The sequence below is a fragment of the Hyla sarda genome, chromosome 5, assembly GCF_029499605.1.
Source record: "Hyla sarda isolate aHylSar1 chromosome 5, aHylSar1.hap1, whole genome shotgun sequence".
NCBI classification, from domain to species: Eukaryota; Metazoa; Chordata; class Amphibia; order Anura; family Hylidae; genus Hyla; species Hyla sarda.
Window position 1 is genome coordinate 204,534,169 of NC_079193.1, and position 23,388 is coordinate 204,557,556.

Sequence of the window (23,388 nt, forward strand, 5' to 3'; positions counted from 1 at the left end):
CTGATTACTGGCGACTACAGGGCGGGCGGCGTGTGACGTCACGCCTGCGCCGGCGTGTGACGTCACGCTCCGCCCCGCAATGCAAGCCTACGGGAGGGGGCGTGATAGCTATCACATCAGATGTTTAAGCACCGGAGAACCCCTTTAAAAGGATCCTTTAGAAAGGCCAACTATTATAAGTGGATGTATGCACAACCAATTGGCAAATAATTATTTATAGGCTTCTGACCAATTATCTCCCCATGTGAAGGGGAATTTCTTAAAGACAAAAGTAAAAGAAGACCAATAAACAATCTTTCCTCTCAAGGGAGGAAAATTAGTATTTGGTGATTCCCATAGTTTCCAGACTTTTGGCAGACCTTGACTGCAAAATATTTGTATCCAATTAAAATAATCCTTAATATTTATAATTAAGTTAATTTGTAGACTATGTAAATAAAAGGCTGTAATACCTATTCATGGAATGCAATACTTTGAGAAAGTCCCTACATTGAGGCTGGAAGGCTACACTTCGATTGAATATTGATAGCTTTGTTAGCTTCCATTATGGTGGCCTACAAAGGTGAAATGAGAATAACTGTCACTGTCTACATAGTTCTGGGCCCTACTGTATATCTATATCCACCTAATCAAGATCAGTTCCTAAATCCAATGTTCTGCAGACGGATATTACATTGACTGTCAAACTGCAGATACGTAGGAGTGTGGAATTACTGCGGTTCACAGCAAGTGTTTTATGGATTAATTCTTCAGAGTTTATTGGGACAACAGCAAACTGTACATTTTCAATATTCTAAATGAACAGCAGACAAGACCAGAATACATAGACGGTATTCCATTTCTTTCATATAGCACGTACACGAGAAAATAGGCAGACATCATTTAAAACAATTAGCTAACATTTCCACTTCACGATTAATTGTGAAATTATACTTAAAGTGTACATCTCCTCATTGGAAGAAATAAAATGAGGACTTAAATAGTGACACAGTTTTTAAGGATGATAAGACACATAATATACAAATGTGGGAGCTCTATGAAAAATACAAGAAACATAAACCAAGGATACAGCATTGCACATACCCATGTGCCAAATAGATACGGATTAAAAAAAAAGGGGAAAATAGTCCTACTAGGCTAGGAAGAAGATTTAGAATAAGGCAGAATAAATAGGAATAAATAAGAAAGGAAGTGTCTGAAAATATATTTACATTTATTGAATAATACTGTGAGGTCTGGGGCAGGGCTCTTGCTGCAGACTACTCACTAAAATAAAGTGTTAAAAGTTAATTATAAACATTTAAAACATGACATTAAAAAATGGTATTGCATTTAATCGGTGGGACAATGGTGGGGGTTTATATTCCAATACACGTGATACGATAAGTCCAATAAGCGGCTTTTGGTAGTGCTGGAGACTCGCAGGTACGAGCCCACTAAGAATACTTAAATGCGCAATAGCGCTAAAGATCTATCCTCTATACCCCGAGGGCACGGGGACAAAGTACAAGAGGGTAAATAGATCAAAGTCATGCAGCTTGACTGACAATTACTAGCAGACCTGCTTAGTTATGCACTATATTGAGAGCTGTCAGGTCCACACAGTGACATTTTGAAATGTGTATTTTTGAGCCAAAAATAAGTTCAGGATGTTCCAAAAACATGCACCCTTTATACACTGCTCAAAAAAATAAAAAAGGGAAAACTAAGATAACACATCCTAGATTTGAATTAATGAACTAATCATATGAAATACTTTCGTCTTTACATAGTTGAATGTGGTGATAACAATATCACACAAACATTATCAATGGAAATCAAATTTATCAACCCATGGAGGTCTGGATATGGAGTCACACTCAAAATCAAAGTGGAAAACCACACTACAGGCTGATCCAACTTTGATGTAATGTCCTTAAAGCACGTCAAAATGTGGCTCAGTAGGGTGTGTGGCCTCCACATGCCCGTATGACCTCCCTACAATGCCTGGGCATGCTCCTGATGAGATGGCGGATGGTCTCCTGAGGGATGTCCTCCCAGACCTGGACTAAAGCATCCGCCAACTCCTGGACAGTCTGTGGTGCAACGTGGCGTTGGTGGATGGAGCAAGACATGATTTCCCAGATGTGCTCAATCGGATTCAAGTCTGGGGAACGGGCAGGCCAGTCCATAGCATCAATGCCTTCCTCTTGCAGGAACTGCGGACACACTCCAGCCACATGAGGTCTAGCATTGTCTTGCATTAGGAGGAACCCAGGGCCAGCCGCAGCAGCATATGGTCTCACAAGGGTCTGCAGGTCTCATCTCGGTATCTAATGGCAGTCAAGCTACCTCTGGCAAGCACATGGAGGGCTGTGCGGCCCCCCCAAAGAAATGCCACCCCACACCATTACTGACCAACCGCCAAACAGGTCATGCTGGAGGATGTTTAAGGCAGCAGAACATTCTCCACGGCACCTCCAGACTCTGTCAGGTCTGTCACATGTGCTCAGTGTGAACCTGCTTTCATCTGTGAAGAGCACAGGGCACCAGTGGTGAATTTTCCAATCTTGGTGTTCTCTGGCAAATGCCAAATGTCCTGCACCGTGTTGGGCTGTAAGCACAACCCCCACCTCTGGACGACAGGCCCTCATACCACCCTCATGGAGTCTGTTTCTGACCGATTGAGTGGACACATGCACATTTGTTGCCTGCTGGTGGTCATCTTGCAGGGCTCTGGCAGTGCTCCTCCATGCACAAAGGCAGAGGTAGCGGTCCTGCTGCTGGGTTGTTGCACTCCTACGGCCTCCTCCACGTCTCCTGATGTACTGGCCTGTCTCCTGGTAGCGCCAAACCTTCTTGCCACAGCTCGCATTGATGTGCCATCCTGGATGAGCTGCACTATCTGAGCCACTTGTGTGGGTTGTAGACTCAGTCTCATGCTACCAGGGCCGCCATCAGGGGGGTACAACCCATACACCTGTATAGGGCCTGGAGCTTCAGGGGGCCCGGACGTCCCTGGACCTTTTTTTTAATTATTGTTTTATTTATTTAATTGGCCTTAATTGGCCACTGTCACTCACTGAGCGCTGGGGGCCCCCAGGACAATGACCGGGCCTCATAGTCCGGAGGGCCTGCACATTTCAATAAAATTAACTTTTTTTTTGGGGGGGGGGGGGGGGGGCGTGCGCAAAACAAAAACAAAGTAACAAAAAAATAAACAAAGTAGGGCCGGACAGGTCAGGGGTTGATGGGAGTAGAGATGTCACGCGCCCCGCGCAGGCACGCACATCCACTCAAATCACCTGACCTGTCCCTGCTTACGTCCGCACACGAACCTCCAGCATCCTCCCCGTGCAGTGACAGGACTAGGAGCAGCTGCAGCCTCACGCCGCAGCAACGATCCACGGCAGGGTAAGTAAACTAGTGAGGGGGGCGCGCGGGAGGGGGGGGGTGTTAGGGAACTACAATGGTGATGAGAGGGGTGTGTGTGTGTGTGTGTGTGTGTGTGTGTGTGTGGGGGGGGGGTGATAAGAGGTGCTGGGGGGTGGTGATAAGAGGTGCAGAGGTGTTATGGGGGTGATGAAAAGTGCAGGGGGGGTTATGAGTGTGATGAGAGGTGCCGTGGTGATGAGAGGTGCAGGGGGAGGGTTATGGGGGTGATGAGAGGTGCAGGGGGGGTTATGGGGGGTGATGAGGAGAGGTGCCCCCCACCCCCGCACCTCTCCTCATCACCCCCCCCCCCCCATAACCCCCCTTGGTTATAGTAGTGATGAGGAGAGGTGCGGGGGGGGGGGGGGTTAGTGGGTACAGTGTGGGGCAGTATTATATTCAGGGTACAGTGTGTGGCAGTATTATATTCAGGGTACAGTGTGTGGCAGTATTATTTTCAGGTTACAGTGTGTGGTAGTATTATATTTAGTGGGTAGTGTGTGGCAGTATTATATTTAATGGATACAGTGTGTGGCGGTATTATATTCAGGGTACAGTGTTGGGCAGTATTTTTTTAGGGTAAAGTGTGGGGCAGTATTATATTTAGGGTACAGTGTATAACAGTATTACACTCAGGGTACAGTGTGGGGCAGTATTTTATTTAGGTTACACTTTCTGGCAAGGTTATAATGATTACTGTCTTCATGCAGAGGATGAGGATCTGCTGACAGTGAGGAGCCAATGATGTCTGGATGTCAGACTCTGCAGAGAAGATGGAGCTGGAGGAAGACCTGGTCTCTGGACCAGATGAAGAAGAAAAGATAACAGAGAAGACGTCACTCAGGTCACTGATATCATTGTGAGTTCTCCTGACTGTCCCATCAGAGCTGTAGTCACGTGTAAGTTCTGCAGTGATGATGGGTAAAACTGTGTCCAATCTGTGTCTCTCCAGCTGTTACAAAACGACAACTTCCATTGCCTGAGGCTCTCCAGAATGATGGGAGTTTTATATTTCCAACAGCTGGAGTCTGTGGCCCCAACAAAAAATGGCCCTGGGGGATGGGTAGGGAGCCTCGAGGTAATTTTTTGCATCGGGCCCTGTGGTTTCTAGCTACACCTATGGGGGCAATTATTAACAGAGGGGCCTACCACAACTATGGGGAAAACTATTAACAGAGGGGCCTACCCTAACTATATGGAGCCCCTATATAGTTTGGGTAGGCCCCTATGTTAATAGTTGCTTCCATATAGTTTGGGTAGGCCCCTCTGTTAATAGTTGCTTCCATATAGTTTAGGTAGGCCCCTCTGTTAAAGGAGTAGTCTGGTGAAAAAGAACTTATCCCCTATCCAAGGATAAGGGATAAGTTATCGATCGCAGGGTGGTGCAAGTGCTTGGATCCCCCTTGCGGGCCCTTGCAGTTTTCTGGAAGCTGACGCCTGTATCCCCGCAGGAAGCCACGGCCAGCACACACCCTCCATGTATCTCTATGGGGTACATGGAGGGGCGTGTCGACCGGCGCTCCGTGCGTGGTACAGCATGCCCCCCTTCCAGCCGTGCAGGAGATAGCGGGGGGCCCAATGCTCAGACCCCCGCTATCTATAACTTATCCCCTATTATTTTTTACCAGACAACTCCTTTAATAGCATCAACACCGCACACTGCTCAAATCTAATTAGAAATATATAATAAGAAAATAAAATAATATTGGGGGCAGGCCACGTGGGGGGGCAGGCATTGATCTGTGTGAGGGGCCCCGAAATTTCTGATGGGATGGCAGCCCTGCATGCTACCACTAGAGTGAAAGCACTGCCAGCATTCAAAAGTGATCAAAACATCAGCCAGGAAGCATGGGAACTTAGAAGTGGTCTGTGGTCACCACCTGCAGAACCACTCCTTTACTGGGGGGGGTGTCTTGCTAATTGCCTATAATTTCCACCTGTTGTCTGCTCCATTTGCACAACAGCATGTGAAATTGATTGTCAATCAGTGTTGCTTCCTGAGTGGACAGTGTGATTTTACAGTAGTGTGATTGACTTGGAGTTACATTGTGTTGTTTAAGTGTTCCCTTTATTTTTTTGGAGCAGTGTATGCTACTTTCCTTTAGGACACACAACTGGTTTTGTCTAAAATCACAACTCCCCAATGTAAACTTGGCCTGAAGCTGAATTTTTAGCTTTTCTCTATAGTGGAAAGCCAGTTTTCCCTTCACAACAAGAGGGATATATGCAAAGCACAACATTCAATGTTAGTAAAATCTTGCTTTTACATTTTTTGCAAATGTGTGATAAAGTAAAATGACTCTTACCGTGAAGGGGTTGGATCATCTTGGCCCAGGCGGGACATAATGTTTATCAGCGTATTTATTCCTGTATCCATGCAAAATAAAAGATGTCATAAATGACAGATCAAGCAGTTCTAAAACTGTGAGCGGAAAGTTCACAGAGCATTACGCTGGGAATGACTTAAATTGATAGTGTTCAGGAGCCGGCAATCATAAAAACATAAGAGCATTTTCTCATCATATGCTTGTAAAAAGGAGATGGCCTGAAATTTATGTTCCAACTTTGCTCCTTTACTACAGTTAACATGAAGAGCAATTAAACCTGTTTAATCCCATCATTTTATACAATGCTCTTTAAAGGATATAAATTACTCCGCCACAGATTCATTTGGGCAAGGGCAACAAAAGCCATAATTACGACAGGGCCACATTTCCAACAAACAATTACAGGATCAATGGACTCAATACCCTTTTATAGTACGTCAGTTACACACTGCATATAAATGAAAGAAAAAATAAAGCAGCCAACTATAAACTTCCTGACCTACACAATACTAACAATACTGATATAACAGTTATGATGGGAGCTATAACTCAATATTCCTTCAAAGTGAAAACAATCAGGTTTAAAGGGAATCTCTCAGCTCCAAAACAGGTTGGTAAGTATCTAATAGAAAGAGAAAACAAAATCATACCTTTATCTTGATGTATAGCCATTTGCACATTCATAGTCCTGGTCCTTACATGATAAGGGCCATAGAGGCGGCACCAAACTGCAGCATACAAGTCTCCTCCCTCCCACAGTCCACCCTGCCCTGCCCTGACCTATAGGAATCTATGCTGGAAGGCAAGCTCCATATATACATTATGCAGGGCACAGAAGGCTGACTGTCGTAAAGTGACAATCCTAGCAAATGCTAAAAATTGCAAGACCCTAGTCCCATCCCATCTGGTCCACCATTTTACAAGTCACAACTTTTGACAGGAAACCGGATTCCGGTGGAAGATGGCCTGAGGGACCCCTCTAGTCAATTTTGTCTGTCCACTGCCATTGGGTTCTTACACGTGAGATTTAGCACTACTGTTATTTTCATTGTTCTGCTATGACGAAGCAGGACAACGCAAATTGTTAGCACAAATGTGAACAAGCCGATGTTGAACCTACAGATTTAACATACATTTCCCACTCAATCTGCAAAAACCTTAAAACAATTACAAGACAAACTGTAAGAGTGAAAAATAAAAATATAGATAAGCATACCTTTTTTCCGCATGTGCATATAATGAACTTTTCGATCTCCATACTTTGGCTGTCTAATTCCACAGTTAGAAAGAGAGTTGCGGGCATGATCAGGGTTCATTCCAAAATTTAAATGGTGACTCGGATGAGTCATTGCCAGCTATAAAAGACAGGAAAAAAACGTAGAACATTCCAATGAAAAAAGAAGCTTAAATGGGCACTGTCACCAACTTTATTTTTTGATATGTTGTAGTACTTATGTACTACAACATATCTCTAATATACTTTTATTATTTTTTTTTTTTTTGATTAAAAAAGTTTAATTTACATTTAAAAACCGGCTACTGAAAAAGGACTGATTTTGGAGTGGCAATCAGTCCTTTTTCAGTTAGGCTGCACTCGCTCCCTGCCTGTCAATCAGACAGGCGGGATCGAGCGCATTGGCTCCCCGGCCACTGGCTGGGAGGCCACTCCTCCCGCACATTGCCGCCGCTGTTCCTGCACACCCGCTGCCGGACTCTGCAGTAACTGCAAGTGTAATGAGGGAACGGGGTATGCGGGGCGGGGGGGGGGGGGGGGGGGATTGGGAGAAGGGAACGGGCTAGTGCCGTAGCGGGGCGGGGGGAACGGGTTAGCAAAAAAAAAACAAAAAAAACAGAATGGTGGGAGCTACCCTTTAAGTAGTCTGTTGGGCATGTGGCTGTTGAAGTAGTCATGGCTTCCCGTATTGTAATCAGGCCTATACAGGCTCAAATAATGCCTATCTAGGTATGATTAAGCAGCTCAGTTAGGGCCTAATAGGGCCTGGGTCAGTGGTCACAGCTATGCTGTCAGTGATTTCTGGAAAGGCGTAAATAGAGCCTGAATAAGTGTGATTACAGCCCGGGGTGCCATGACTACTTAAGCAGACTACGTGCTTGGTGACTTGAGCCTCATTTACATTACTACATTTGACATTTATAAAAGGTTGTTTTCTTCCCATTTACAGACGTGTCAGCAGAAATCCAGGCATGGTAGGACATATGGTACTAAAGTTTATTACATGTTGTCACTTATCATATAGGGTAAAATTAGTTACAGGTCCCTTTAATGACCCAAACACACAGCATCCTTTATCTCTAATGCTTTAGTGAGGCCAAAGCACTAAGCCATGATATAGGCACAAAAAACAAAAAAGTTCTTGCATGTGAAAGTCCACTAACAGTGTCCACTAATAGTCTTAGCCATTTTCTGGTTTTACTTAGGGCATCCTATACAGTGGTCCCTCAAGTTACAATATTAATTGGTTCCAGGACGACCATTGTATGTTGAAACCATTGTATGTTGAGACCATAACTCTATGGAAACCTGGTAATTGGTTCTGAAGCCACCAAAATGTCATCCAAAAAAAAAAAGGAAAAAGTGAGGATTAAAGAAAAATAAGTAGATAACTAATAGAGATAAAGCAAATCCTTATCTATAAAAGTAAGAAAGATCTGCTGGGAGCTGTAAATCACTGTCTATGTCAGTGATTCCCCACCAGGGTGCCTCCAGCTATTGCAAAACTACAACTTCCAGCATGCCCGGACAGCCGTTGGCTGTCCGGGCATGCTGGGAGTTGTAGTTTTGCAACAGCTGTTGACATCCTGGTTGGGAAACAATGGTTTAGGTAGAGGACAGGAGCTTCTTCAGGCCCCTATACAGTACACACAGTGTCCCAAATGGAGCCGCCCTTACTTGGTGTCCAAAGGAGCAGCTAACCCTGGCACAGGTAAGGAGTAGTACAGAACTTGTAGTTCCTCCCTGTACTGTAGGGGGCGCTACCAGACAGCCAGTCAGTGCATGCACTTCAGTAATACAGGTGATATAACAGTAAAATGCCCATTCTGATTGGTCAGTTCCTCCAGTTGTGACAGGTATCACAGATCTGGACTGTCCATAGCATTGTATGTTGAGTCAGGTTTCAAGTTACAATGGTCCAGAAAATACCATTGTATGTTGGAACTATTGTATGTTGAGGCCATTGTAAGTCGAGGGATCACTGTATATAACCTATTTATTTATAAATAAACTAGAAATAGTATATGTGAGTATAAAATTGACTATATTCAATTATTATTAGAAATTGTTGCCAGTGAGCTGACAACAGTGTACCCCCATCACCAATACAAAAAAAGTATATCTTTTTCCATACTGAGAAAGTTTGAGATGGAGAGCTAGAAAACAAATATCCAAATATATTCTGAATTCATGAGCATGTGGAATCGTGAGCCTTAACTGTCCACAAAGGAAAGAGCAGCCAGTTTTGGAACGCTAATGATTTCACTGCAGCCATAGTTGGCAAATTATGCCCGCTTGGCAGATTAGATGCATTTGTAAAAGTAAAATCAGCAGCATCACACAGACTTAATCTGAGGAGCTTAATATACAAGATAAAACAGTCACAGGCTTTATTCTGATCCTCTATTTTACGTAAGGAAGGGTATTGAGTTTTGGGTCTATTAGAAAGCATTAAAACACTAGGCTAAGTTGTTCCTTAAAAAATTATTCAACAGGATTTAAATACATTTTCTCCTAGCAGCATGGATATGCGGCCCTTTCAGCACATAAGAATCCAGCTCTCTGTTACACCCAGACTTTAAAATATTCCAAAAAACATCTGAAGTTCGTCATGCAGTCTTGGTGACAAAAAAAAAATTATATTAATATATCATATTTTAAGGTTATAATCGTCTATTGTTACAGTTTTTTTTGTTTCTCGCCTTTTATTGATGGTCCAATAGGAGATTGTGGCACCAGTAATACTACATTTACAGTAAACTGGTCATTACAAAATGCAATCTTATTTAAAGGGGCAGCAAATCATTGGTTTGCAAGGCTATATTCCTAAATTACACTAATTCATTTGGTGCCATTTGTTTAAAAGCGGGTACACGGCTATAAAACTGAAACAGTATATTGATAGTTGAACATGCTCTCTCCCATATCCGTCAGTAATGCTTGCCGTGCTATATCTACCAGTATACAACAATTAAGCGAGGGGGACAATATCAAATGTAGAAAGGCTTCAGTAGGTCAAAATAATAATAAACATAAAAAAATACACTAAAAAATGAATAACTAAAACAAGAAGATTTTGGGGGCTAAATAAGGTTGCGTTTCGGGCTGACTAGTACTTTTGGGAAACAGAATTTCTGCCAGGTGAATAGACCCTTATACTTTCTTCCTTTTACCCTCTGCTTTGTGCCAACATATATTTATTAGGTTAAACAGAAATAGGGGACAGAATGTAGCATGTGCCAGATCAGGCTACACTGTTTAGTTGTTGTCTGTAACAATGGAAAAACGATTTGCATAGAAGCTGTAGAAACAGAAGGAGATTTCTAATGAATACCTTATGCACAGTTACTTCATTTTATCTGCACTGATAGAAATAAAAACGTATCTACGGACCCAGCCTTTAACCCCTTAAGGACCCAGCCATTTTTTGCACATCTGACCACTGTCACTTTAAACATTAATAACTCTGGGATGCTTTTAACTTTCATTCTGATTTCAAGAATGTTTTTTTCGTGACATATTCTACTTTATGTTAGTGGTAAAATTTAGTCAATACTTGCATAATTTCTTGGTGAAAAATTACAAAATGTGATGAAAAAATTGAAAATGTTGCTTTTTTTTTTACTTTGAAGCTCTCTGCTTATAAGGAAAATGAATATTCCAAATAAACTATATATTGATTCACATATACAATATGTCTACTTATTGTTTCCATCATAAAATTGACGAGTTTTTACTTTTGGAAGACATCAGAGGACTTCAAAGTTCAGCAGCAATTTTCCAATTTTTCACAAAATTTTAAAAATCAAAATTTTTCAGGGACCAGTTCAGTTTGGAAGTGGATTTGAAGGGCCTTCATATTAGAAATACCCCACAAATGACCCCATTATAAAAACTGCACCCCTCAAAGTATTCAAAATGACATTCAAAAGGTTTGTTAACCCTTTAGGTGTTTCACAGAAATAGCAGCAAAATCAAGGAGAAAATTCAAAATTTCATTTTTTACACTGGCATGTTCTTGTAGACCCAGTTATAAAATTTTTACAAGGGGTAAAAGGAGAGAAATCTTCCTAAAATGTGTAACCCAATTTCTCTTGAGTAAGGAAATACCTCATATGTGTATGTCAAGTGTTTGGCAGGCGCAGTAGAGGGCTTAGAAGGGAAGAAGCGACAATGGGATTTTGGAGAGTGAGTTTTTCTGAAATGGTTTTTGGGGGGCATGTCACATTTAGGAAGCCCCTATGATGCCAGAACAGCAAAACAAAACAAAAAAACAAAAAAAAAAAAAACACATGGCATACTTTTTTGGAAACTACACCCCTCAAGGCACGTAACAAGGGGTACAGTGAGCCTTAACACCCCACAGGTGTTTGACAACTTTTCGTTAAAGTTGGACGGTGTAAATGATTTTTTTTCTTCCACTAAAATGCTAGTTTTCCCTCAAATTTAAAATTTTTACAAGGGGTAATAGGACAAAATGCCCCCCAAAATTTGTAACCCCATCTCTTCTGAGTATGGAAATACCCCATGTGTGGACGTCAAGAGCTCTGCTGGCGCAATACAATGCTCAGAAGAGAAGGTGCGCCATTGAGCTTTTGGGAAAAAAAATTGTTTGGAATGGAAGTCAGGGGCCATGTGCGTTTACAAAGCCCCCCATGGTGCTAGAACAGAGGACCCCCCCCACATGTGACCCTATCTTGGAAACTACACCCCTCACAGAATTTAATAAGGGGTGGAGTGAGTATTTACACCCCACTGGAGTTTGACAGATCTTTGGAACAGTGGGCTGTGCAAATGAAAAATGAATTTTTTCATTTTCACGGACCACTGTTCCAAAAATCTGTCAGACACCTGTGGGGCGTAAATGCTCACTATACCCCTTATTACATTACGTGAGGGGTGTAGTTTTCAAAATGGGGTAACATGTGGGTATTTCTTTTTTTGCGTTTATGTCAGAACCGCTGTAAAATCAGCCACCCCTGTGCAAATCACCAATTTAGGCCTCAAATGTACATAGTACACTCTCACTCCTGAGCCTTGTTGTGCACCCGCAGAGCATTTTACGCCCACATGTGGGGTATTTCCGTACTCAGGAGAAATTGCATTACAAATTTTGGGGGTCTTTTTTTTTCCCTTTTAACGCTTGTGAAAATAAAAAGTATGGGGCAACACCAGCATGCTAGTGTAAAAAATTTTCTTTTTTTACACTAACAAGCTGGTGTAGCCCTAACTTTTCCTTTTCATAAGGGGTAAAAGGAGAAAAAGCCCCCCCAAAATGTGTAGTGCAATTTCTCCCGAGTACGGAAATACCCCATATGTGGCCCTAAACTGTTTCCTTGAAATACGACAGGGCTCCGACTTGAGAGAGAGCGCCATGCGCATTTGAGGACTAAATTAGGGATCGCATAGGGGTGGACATAGGGGTATTCTACGCCAGTGATTCCCAAACAGGGTGCCTCCAGCTGTTACTAAATTCCCAGTATGCCTGGACAGTCAGTGGTTGTCCGGAAATGCTGGGAGTTGCTGTTTTGCAACAGCTGGAGGCTCCGTTTTGGAAACACTGCCATACAATACCTTTACATTTTTTATTGGGGGGGGGGGGGGGGGGACGACGACAGTGTAAGGGGTGTATATTTAGTGTTTTACCCTCTATTATGTGTTAGTGTTGTATAGTGTTTTTAGGGTACATTCGCACTGGCGTGTTACGGTGAGTTTCCTGCTAGGAGTTTGCTACAGCTCATACTTGAAGCAGGAAACTTACTGTAAACCTGCCCGTGTGAATGTACCCTGTACATTCACATGGGGGGCAAACCCCCAGCTGTTTCAAAACTACAACTCCCAGCATGTACTGACAGACTGTGCATGCTGGGAGATGTACTTTTGAAACAGCTGGAGGCACACTGGTTGGGAAACCTTCAGTTAGGTTATGTTACCTAACTCAGTATTTTCCAACCAGTGTGCCTCCAGCTGTTGCACAACTACAACTCCCAGCATGTACTGATTACCGAAGGGCATGCTGGGAGATGTAGTTATGCGATACCTGGAGGTACACAACTACAACTCCCAGCATGCCGAGACAGCTGTTTGGGCATGCTGGGATTTGCAGTTTTGCAACATCTGGAGGGCTACAGTTTTAAAGAACAATTCAAAGTGATCTCCAAGCTGTGGTCCTCCAGCTGTTGCAAAACTACAAATTCCAGCATGCCCAGACAGCAAACAGCTGTTTGGACATGCTAGGAGTTGTAGTTTTGCAAGATCTGGAGCGATACAGTTTAGAGATCACTGTATAATGGTCTCTAACTGTAGCCCTCCAGCTGTTGCAAAACTACATATTCCAGAATGCCCAAACAGCTGTCTGGGCATGCTGGGAGTTGTAGTTTTGCAACATCTGGAGGGCTACAGTTAGAGACCACTTTATAGTGGTCTCAAACTGTACACTACAGATGTTGCTAAGTAACTCACTGGCTTCTGTACGGTCCTGAACAGGTTAAAGGGGATCTATTGGATGGTTTTATATAGTGTAACTACTCACAACGTTAGTGGGTCCAGCACTCTGCATTTTTCATAAGTACAGGTACCCACAGGGCAGGGCTGACTGCTTTAAAGGGGTACTCTGCCCCTAGATATCTTATCCCCTATCCAAAAGGATAGGGGATAAGATTTCTGATCGCAGGGGTCCTGTCGTTGGGGACCCCCACAGTCTCGGCTGCGGCACCCTAGACATCCGGTGCATGGAGAGAACTTCACTCCGTGCCAGATAACTAGCGAAGCGGGGCGGAGGCTCGCGACGTCACAGTCACACCCTGCTTGTGATGTCAAGTCCACGCCCCCTCAATGCAAGTCTATGGGAGGAGGCGTGACAGCAGTCGCTGCACCCGATACTCTAAACAAACATCGGGTGTAGCAGGGAGATCACGGGCATCCTGTTGTTCTATAGGGGCTAAAAGTTCTGGGGGCATAGTTCCCCTTTAAGTGACCAGAATTGCCATCCCATTGCTGCTTCTCCGTACATATAATTGCCAGCCTTTGTGTAGTGTGCTTTTCTGGTAGAAAACAAAGAAGTTGGAAATGTAAAAGGAAAAAAAAAAAGGAAACTTGTGAAGTTGAATTGTTGATTTTTTTTTTTTTACCCCACATGATTTCCCATCCTTTATATGCCTATAGTAATTACTAGGTAGAAAGTAATGTAAACTCACAATATCCCCCAAGATCACTTATGACCTTTAGAAAGACACACTGTATAACCTTTATGCTGTTTAAACGTTAATAGTAAAAATATAAAAAATACTTTCTACTCAATTCCTATTTTTTTTCCTATGAATTGTATTATTCCCTATAACTTTTTTATTATTTCTTATGAACAAAATAGGATTTTTTAAGTGGTTAAAAGATACAAATCATCCATTATCAACTTTTATTAAAAGGCAAAAACTATTAATTATAAATGTTCAAAAATGTAAAACATTTCATATTCTTTCGTGAACTTTACATGTTTTGACTCCCACATGGAATGTACTATTTACACGTTGTATATTCTGTGCATATTTTCCATACCCATCTACGCTGACTGTTTGGAGCCTCCTACAGATATGTCAACAGTGATTTCTTGTAAGGATTACCTGTTATCAGATGTGAAAACAGAAATGAATGTAACGACGGAATAAAAGACCTTGGCTGTCATGGAACACTCATCCCTTCTGTGCAAGGCATGGTTCTTATCAGATCCTGCTAAAATCTGCTCATATAATTCGCTGTGTGCCATTACAGGAGCCGTTTTATTTTTTTTAAATTAAAACTGTAAAATGTTACTTCTGTTATTTAGAAATATTTGCATACCGTGAATATTAGCAATACATTTACATTCCATATATTGTTGCACAACAGCTTACAGAGAGCGGGGGTGAGATTGTCACAACAAATCATATTCTGTGCATTGACTATGACTCTTATTGTGTACCAGCCAAGAAAGAGAGAGAAGCGGCTGAACGGGTTTTAAACCACTAAAATTCTGTATAAATGGCATATGGGCTAATGTGCATTACTGTATATACACACATTTGTCTCTGATTTCAAACAGAGGTGTCATATGGAATCTCTAAAATAAGGGCGTTCTCGCACGTTTTATCGTATGCTGTATGGATACATTGTTTCTAGGACATAATACAGTGGCTTACAGAGTTATCATACATCAGTACACTCAGAGCCTATGGGTGCACAATATGTAACCTTAGTGGTTGTATGCCCCCATGTGATGTCTCCTTTAAACAAAAGATAACTCGCAGGCAACATCAAAGATCCTTGGTAATTATGTATAAATCCTTCTATCTGAAATAATTACACAATTAAATACATAATGGGGAACGACAATAGCTGCACACAGGTATACAAAAGGAAACAATACTAGCAATGAAAAGCATGTTGTTAACTGAAGCCAAATTAAAAGGTTGACAGCTATCTATGAAAAAAATTTGTTTTTAGTGTCATCATCGGTTTATACAAATTACACTATTGTTTAAAAAATGTAATAAAAAGACAGAATTGTGACAGCTACAGCTTCTTAATAGAAAAAAAAACATATTAGATCGTCTCTTAACTAGTGATTTGTTTTCTGGCTGGAAAATGAATCAACTTTCTTATTAGTCCCACATTTAGAGTTTGAGGGACTTTCTGTTCTCTTATTGTGGGTGTAAGAGATAAAAGACTAGTTTGTACAGCAGCTCAGACAGTAGATAGGGGGACAGGACCCTAGAGGACAGCTCACACATGCTGGAAAGAGAGGGGAGAGTATATATGGCATGTGCTGGGTAGAATGATATAGGCAGTGTACAGGTAAAAACAAACAATCTCATTCAGCACATTGTTGAGGCTGCAGAAGTGAAAGTAATATCACCAAATACGAGGCTCCAGTGACATATAAATCAACATATGCTTTATTAATCATAATAAATATTAAAATACATAAATAGTGGAAGAATAGAATAGTGGTACATACAACTGAGGTGCATACAATTATTGCAAGAGAGCAGTGTGGGGTCAGCTCACCCAACGTGGACCAGCTGCGACACCACGGACAGGTGCGGACTTCACCTTTTGTAGATTATGAAAGAAAAGCAAGTCCAGCGCAGTGCTAGATGCAGAAGGTGCGGTTTATTCAATATTGCACACAGAACACAAGACGAACATGGCAGTGACTCGTTTCGGCCGGCGGCACCCGGTCTTACTCATACCAAATATACAATTATTGCATATTAATCCACAAAGTGCATTATCAATGAATATCACATGACTATAACCATTATATTTATAATATGGTTATATTCATGTGATATTCATTGATAATGCACTTTATGGATAATTATGCAATAATTGTATTATGTACAGTTGTATATACCACTTTCATGTGCACCTGTATGCCTCAATGCCGATTCTTCCACTATTTATGTATTTTTATGTTTATTATGATTAATAAAGCAAATGTTGATTTATATGTCACTGGAGCATCGTATTTGGTGATAGTATTGTAATATGGCACAATGGCTTCCATTCCTGGCCACTTTTTCATTTGGAGTAATAGAAGTGAAAGTAAGCAAAATTTTCAATTAAGAACTATGGAGATATTTTTTTGCACCAAAATACATACAAAGCAAGATAAATAAACAGCTTTTCAAAGGTATCCATAGACTATTAAACCATATGATGTCTACTGCATTTTATTTGTACTCGAGCCACGCTCATGCTTTGAAAATTAAGAATGGAGCTGCGCTGTAGCTTATTTTTTATTTATTATTTTTTTTTTAATAAGAAAACTTTTTAAATACTGTATCTCTGTTTAAGAAAAACTTTCTTCTCTCCATTACCAGCTGACTATCGTGCCACTCCATGTAAGCATTGAAGTGTCACGTAGGTCTGCACATGTCCCCACTTTATGCCCAAAGTACTGTGTCCTATACTTGGTGCAAAAAGTATGTCTCTGCGTTTGGGGTATCACATACTGCACACATTTGTATGTCCACTTATCATTTTAACATTATTTTGTCAATCTCATCCAATGTGCCAGCATCTAAATAGGACTAAATATAAGAATGTGCATCCTGTGTGACATTTATTAAGGGATAAACATGTTCTGTGCCATTTTCTGAAGCTCTATATAACCTGAATCAAGTGTTGCTGGCTCATGTTTTTTCCTGGGGTATTTAATACATTTTCACCAGCTGGATTCCATTAATAATACAATATTACGTAAAGGACTTGGCATAGTGTAGAATTCTGCAGGTGGCTTGAGGATTCTGGGTAGGTCACAGGAATACTCAAAGAGACTGTAAGATTAAATAATTTAAACCTATTGCTCAAAATCCAACAACTGTGAAGTTCATTTATCAAGAAAAACCTTATTCTGGATTTTGACAAAGTTTCAACAGAATTCCCCAATATAAAAAGCAGAAGACAAGATGCCAGGCTAAACATTTATCCAGCCAACGGAACTAAGGTAACAAAAATGATTAATGTGGAAAAATTAAGCAGCAATGTATACACCCTAACATAGTACTGGCCTCTTAATGCTACCATAAAGGACTTTGGGATTACGAATAATATATTTCAGAAAAGAAACTATTGATTCAAACCATATGAGGATGGAATATAGAAGGCAAGGCCTTGAAAAAAAAAAGAAAAAATGGGAAACAACTTTTTTTCCCCCAAAGTGGTTTCATTTTTTCTCTTCTTTTTTTTCTCTAATTTTCTGACCAGCACCCATGAATACTCAAATTCACCCGGAGGGCCCGCCTCCTGTGCAGAATTCGCTGAAGAAAGAAGCGAACCTTCAGAGGGACATCGCTCAGGTTCGTATGTTACCAGAGATCGGTCTCTTGTTCACCCGCACTATAACCCAGTGTATCGGGGTAAGTGTGGGTAAACTGGATGACCATTTTCCTTTAATATACCGTATTTATCGGCGTATAACACGCACTTTTTAGGCGAAAATTTTTAGCCTAAAGTCTATGTGCGTGTTATACGCCGATACACCCCCAGGAAAGGCAGGGGGAGAGAGGCCGTCGCTGCCCGCTTCTCTCCCCCTGCCTTTCCTGGGGTCTAGAGCCCTGCTGCCGGCCCTTCTCTCCCCCTAGCTATCGGCGCCGCTGCCCGTTCTGTCCCCCTGACTATCGGTGCCGGCGTGCGTCCCCTGCGTCGTTGCTATGCACGGCGCACTGACGGCATGCGCCGCGCCATGCAGCGCATAGCAACGACGCAGGGGACGCACGCCGGAGGCCTGCAGCAGCGCGGACCCGACCCAGGTAATTATGCCACCGGGGATGGGGGGAGGCAACGGGGCAGCGGCGCTGGCAATGGGTGCCGCTGCCCCTTCTCTCTCCCCTGGCTGTCGGCGCCGCTTCTCTCCCCCTGGCTATCGGCGCCGGCAATGGGGCGCCGACACCGATAGTCAGGGGGACAGAACGGGCAGCGGCGCTGATAGCCAGCGGGAGAGAAGGGCCGGCAGCAGGGCTCTAGACCCCAGGAAAGGCAAGGGGAGAGAAGCGGGCAGCAACGGCCTCTCTACCCCTGCCTTTCCTGGGGGTGTATCGGGGTATACACGCGCACACACGCACCCTCATTTTACCATGGATATTTGGGTAAAAAACCTTTTTTACCCAAAAATCCTTGGTAAAATGAGGGTGCGTGTTATAGGCCGGTGCGTGGTATACCCTGATAAATACGGTAAATAAGTACATGTAAAAATAGAAAAAGATAAACCTATAAATATACAGTTTTATATACAATGCTCAATTATCATAAGTAGGCTTACAGTGAGCACTTCTACTAATGTTATTTATCCTTCTGTAAATGTGCAAAGGAAAAATTGTAGAGGCAGAACTAGAAACCTGTGGATTCTGTCTATCAGGAAACTTTTTCAATGAACAAAAAAAAAATGGACAGCAATGAAAAAAAATCCCAACTAGGGCTGCAAGATTTGGGGAAAATGTGTGATTGTGATTATGGTGGTAAATATTGTAATTTTGATAAGCAATTGCGATATAATAAACAAATGGTGAAACCCCTTCCATTTCATGTCCATTTCGAGCATTAGCCGCCGCTGCCATCCTAGCCTAAGCCACTGCAGGTAATCCTCTAATTTTGACAAGGGCCAAATTAAAATATCACAATCTGCAATAATCATGATTCAATTGCGATATATTGTGCAGGCTTAATCCCAACCCATCACATCCAAATACAACTTCACATTATGCAACACAACCAGAGATAAGCCCCCTGGGGCACACCATAGACATTTAGCATTGATAACCAAAGCATACTCAATCAGAAACAATAATGAAATAGAGTTCTGTAGTGACATTCAGAGAGTTGCTCAGCTCCTCATACACAATGCACTGGAACATTCCATCAGCACACATTTCATTTGGGTTCGGACTGAAGCGGTCACACCTTTATCAGCAGATTTGCTTGCAAATGCACAATCACAATTCATACTAGTGCCGAGGACACTTGAGGCGTGGAATAGGTTAATTTGATTAGTACTTAGCCCTAAGTGAGATAGCACATGGAATCTGGTGCATGCTCTCTCACATGTCTAGCATTTTGTAGACTTGACAGGATAAATGTATTTCATCTCTCAAGTTGGAAATGAAAAATTACTTTTCTGCCTTAATGCATTGGTTTTAAAATTATTAAAGATTAACCACGTTTGGCATTTTACAATGTCTTGGCAGTAGCTGAAGATAATTGAAGGTCTTAAGGAACCATATGAGGGATAAAGAATGACATATTCAATGTATTTAATGTTATATCCTGCATGGTCAGGAAGAGGTTAGGATTGTAATCCAGGAATCAGCATTACATAGGCTACAGAATAGGCATATAAAAAGGTACAGAGGTAAATAAAAGGGTTAAATGGAGAAGATTACAGGGTGTCCTGATGTTGGGATCTTCAGTTATCAGATGTAAACTGTTAAAGGGGTATTCCAGGATTTTTTTTTATTTGACTATGCTACAGGGGCTGTAAAGTTAATGTAGTTCATAATATAGTGTCTGTACCTGTGTGTGACTGTTTTCTCACAATTCTTCTGTGATTTTCACCCCACTATTTATTTTTAACAGCATACAAAATGACTGTTGTCTCAGATTTTTCCCAGCTTGCAATGCGGCCAAGACCTAACTCACTAGTCAGCTGATGACAGGGAGCCTGTCTGCTTCAATGGGTGGAGGGATCAATCTGCAACTAATGCAACAGCTGTAGGCAACCTGATTGAAAACCACAGGTCTTTTGTTTCCATGGGTAGGGAAGAAAATGGCATTGTGGGATTTGTAGTAAAAAAAAAAAAAAAAACATAAGTCAAACAGGAAATACAGGTTCACAAAAAGCTAGCCACGGTGTTATGGTAATCTCATGACAGCCATTTAGCCCCAAGACAAGCGCAGATCCTTCCTAAGCATGTCCATTACTCTCTGCCAGGTACGTACTAAAAAACTACCTTATGCTGGATAACCCCTTTAAGTATATCTGGAAGCTCTTGAAGCATCACCACATTAACTCTGGATATTTAATGAGGGTCCAAAATAACTCAAATTTCCCTCAACAGAGTTTTTAAAAACAGGTGTGTGCACCCATCCCCCATCTCAAATATTGTCACAGAAACTTGTCAGAAGATACATTGAGGTATGTCCTCTGTAAAGAGAGGGGTGGAGTATGGAATATTTTTATAAAGCAGTAATAGTTAAAAATGAAACATCAGTATACTATTGTATACAGTATTGTATATTGTTTCAGGCTATTAAATAAGGGCTTACAGTAAAAAATAAAAATGCAATTGCTGTACTGCTAAATTTAGTTTTTTTTCTGTTTAACGGGTCCCTCTACATGCAGCTCCAGGGTACTGTAACTTGTGCACCTCCATACGAAAAACAATTACCGTACATGCTCGAGTATAAGTCAAGTTTTTCAGCACAATTTTTCATGCTGAAAACGCCGCCCCCCCCCCCCCCCCAGCTTATACCCGAGTGAACTCTCCGCCTGTCAATCTCTTCTGAGTGGTCATCAACCTGCGGACCTCCAGATGTTGCAAAACTACAACTCCCAGCATGCCCGGACAGTCATCGGCTGTCAGGGCATACAGGGAGTTGTAGTTTTGAAACACCTGGAGGTCCGCAGGTTGAAGACCACTGCGGGCTTCGTCATCATCCAGACCCCCCTTTAGTTTTCTACTCACCTCCCCTCGGTGGGAAGGAAGGGTGAGCTGGTCCGGGCCATCTATGCTGCAGGGACCGTCCGGTGGGGAGGGTTAGTCGTTCCAGGCTGTCCATCTTCACCGGGAGGCCCTCTTCTCCACTCCGGGCCCTGCCCTGGACTAGTGACGTTGCCTTGACGACGACGCACAGGGACATCCGTCCCTGCGCATGAACGTCCCCGTGCGTCGTCGTCAAGGCACTGTCACTAGTCCGGGGCCAGGCCCGGAGCGGAGAAGAGGGCCTCCCGGTGAAGATGGACAGCCCGGAACGACTAACCCTCCCCACAGGACGGTCCCTGCAGCATAGATGGCCCGGACCAGCTCACCCTTCCTTCCTACCAAGGGGAGGTGAGAAGAAAACTAAAGGGGGGTCTGGATGATGACGAAGCCCGCAGTGGTCTTCAACCTGCGGACCTCCAGGTGTTTCAAAGCTACAACTCCCAGCATGCCCCGACAGCTGATGGCTGTCCGGGCATGCTGGGAGTTGTAGTTTTGCAACATCTGGAGGTCCGCAGGTTGAAGACCACTGATTAAGGGATTGACAGGCGGTGATGATGAAGGGGGGGGAATGATGACAGTGGTCTGGATGATGACAGGGGGGATGATGACAGGTGGTGATGATGAAGGGGAGGGATGATGAAGAAGGGGAGGGATGATGACAGGCAGTGATTATGAAGAAGGGATAATGACAGGGTGATAATGACGGGGGGGGGGGGGGGGGGGGGGTTAATGTTTGGGGTCTGGATGATGACAGGGGGATGATGTATTTCCCACCCTAGGCTTATAGTCGAGTCAATAACTTATTTTTAATTTTTTTTTCCTGGGTTTTTGGGGTGAAATTAGGGGCCTCGGCTTATATTCGGGTCGGCTTATACTCGAGTATATATGGTAAATCAATCATTGAGTTTGGCATCATTTTTCTGACCGTGTTGTCTCAGATAGGGTAGTTGTATGTATTTTGCAATTCAGTTTCACATGTTTTTTTATATGCTTTTATTTTAGAACTGAAATGAATGTGTTTTCTAAACTTTGCCTTTATCTTTTTACTGTCCACAGTTAAAGAAGTATTGATAATTGTAATGAGGAATGAAAAACAGTGAGAGAAAAAGAGAGACACCTATTCAACAACATCTATTATTTATTAGAATAAGATTTAAGACAATTCTATACACGTGTGTGTGTGTGTTTGTGTGTGTGTGTGTGTGTGTGTGTGTGTGAGTGAGTGAGAGAGAGTGCATCTGCCTCTTTACTTAATGAGAAATTAAGTTTAGCCCTTTGATGGAGTGAAGAGCTGTATTTAGGGCCCCTACGATATTTTGAATTGACCTTCGATAGTGTGATGGGAGGTGCAAATATGTCATTATTAATGATGTAATAATTCTCCAAAGCATCACCAATCTAGCTCTATGATGTGGGCAGGTATTAATTGAAATAATTATATAACCTTAATATATTAGTACAGTGCTCCCTCAAGTTACAATATTATTAGGTTCCAGGACGACCATTGTATGTTGAAACCATTGTATGTTGAGACCATAATTCTATGGAAACCTGGTAATTGGTTCTGAAGCCACCAAAATGTCATCCAAAAATAGGAAAAAGTGAGGATTAAAGAAAAATAAGTAGATAACTAATACAGATAAAGCAAATCCTTACATATAAAAGTAAGAAAGATCTGCTGGGGGCTGTAATCACTGTCTATTTTAGTGTTTCCCAACCTGGGTGCCTCCAGCTTTTGCAAAACTACAACTCCCAGCATGCCCGGACAGCCGTTGGCTGTCCGGGCATGCTGGGAGTTGTAGTTTTGTAACAGCTGGAGGCACCCTCGTTGGGAAACACTGGTCTATGTAGAGGACAGGAGCTTCTTCAGGGTCCTGTACAGAACACGCAATGTCCTAAAAAAAAAAGGTTAAATGGAGCTGCCCTCACCTGGTGTCCAAAGGAGCAGCTAAGCTTGGTATAGGTTAAAAGTAGTACAGAACATGTAGTACCTCCCTTTATCGTAGGGGGCGCTACCAGACAGCCAGTCAGTGCATGCTGTCAGGATTCGGCAGGCTGGAGGTGGATCCTCTGTGACAGCGAGGGATTGGCGTGGACCGTACCGGTGGACCGGTTCTAAGTTGCTACTGGTATTCACCAGAGCCCGCCGCAAAGCGGGATGGTCTTGCTGCGCCGGTAG

The 23,388-nt window shown here is 42.5% G+C and overlaps 1 protein-coding gene across 1 annotated transcript in view; it reads right to left on the reverse strand.

Annotated features, from left to right (window-relative positions):
• Positions 1 to 23,388, reverse strand: part of DROSHA (drosha ribonuclease III) — a 261,155-nt gene that overhangs the window by 120,414 nt on the left and 117,353 nt on the right. Inside the window, exons 18-19 of the mRNA XM_056520973.1 lie at positions 6,955 to 7,093; positions 5,718 to 5,778 (exon numbers count right to left, since the gene is read on the reverse strand). Of these exons, the coding sequence (XP_056376948.1) occupies positions 5,718 to 5,778; positions 6,955 to 7,093 (200 nt within the window). The remainder of the gene's footprint in view (positions 1 to 5,717; positions 5,779 to 6,954; positions 7,094 to 23,388) is intronic.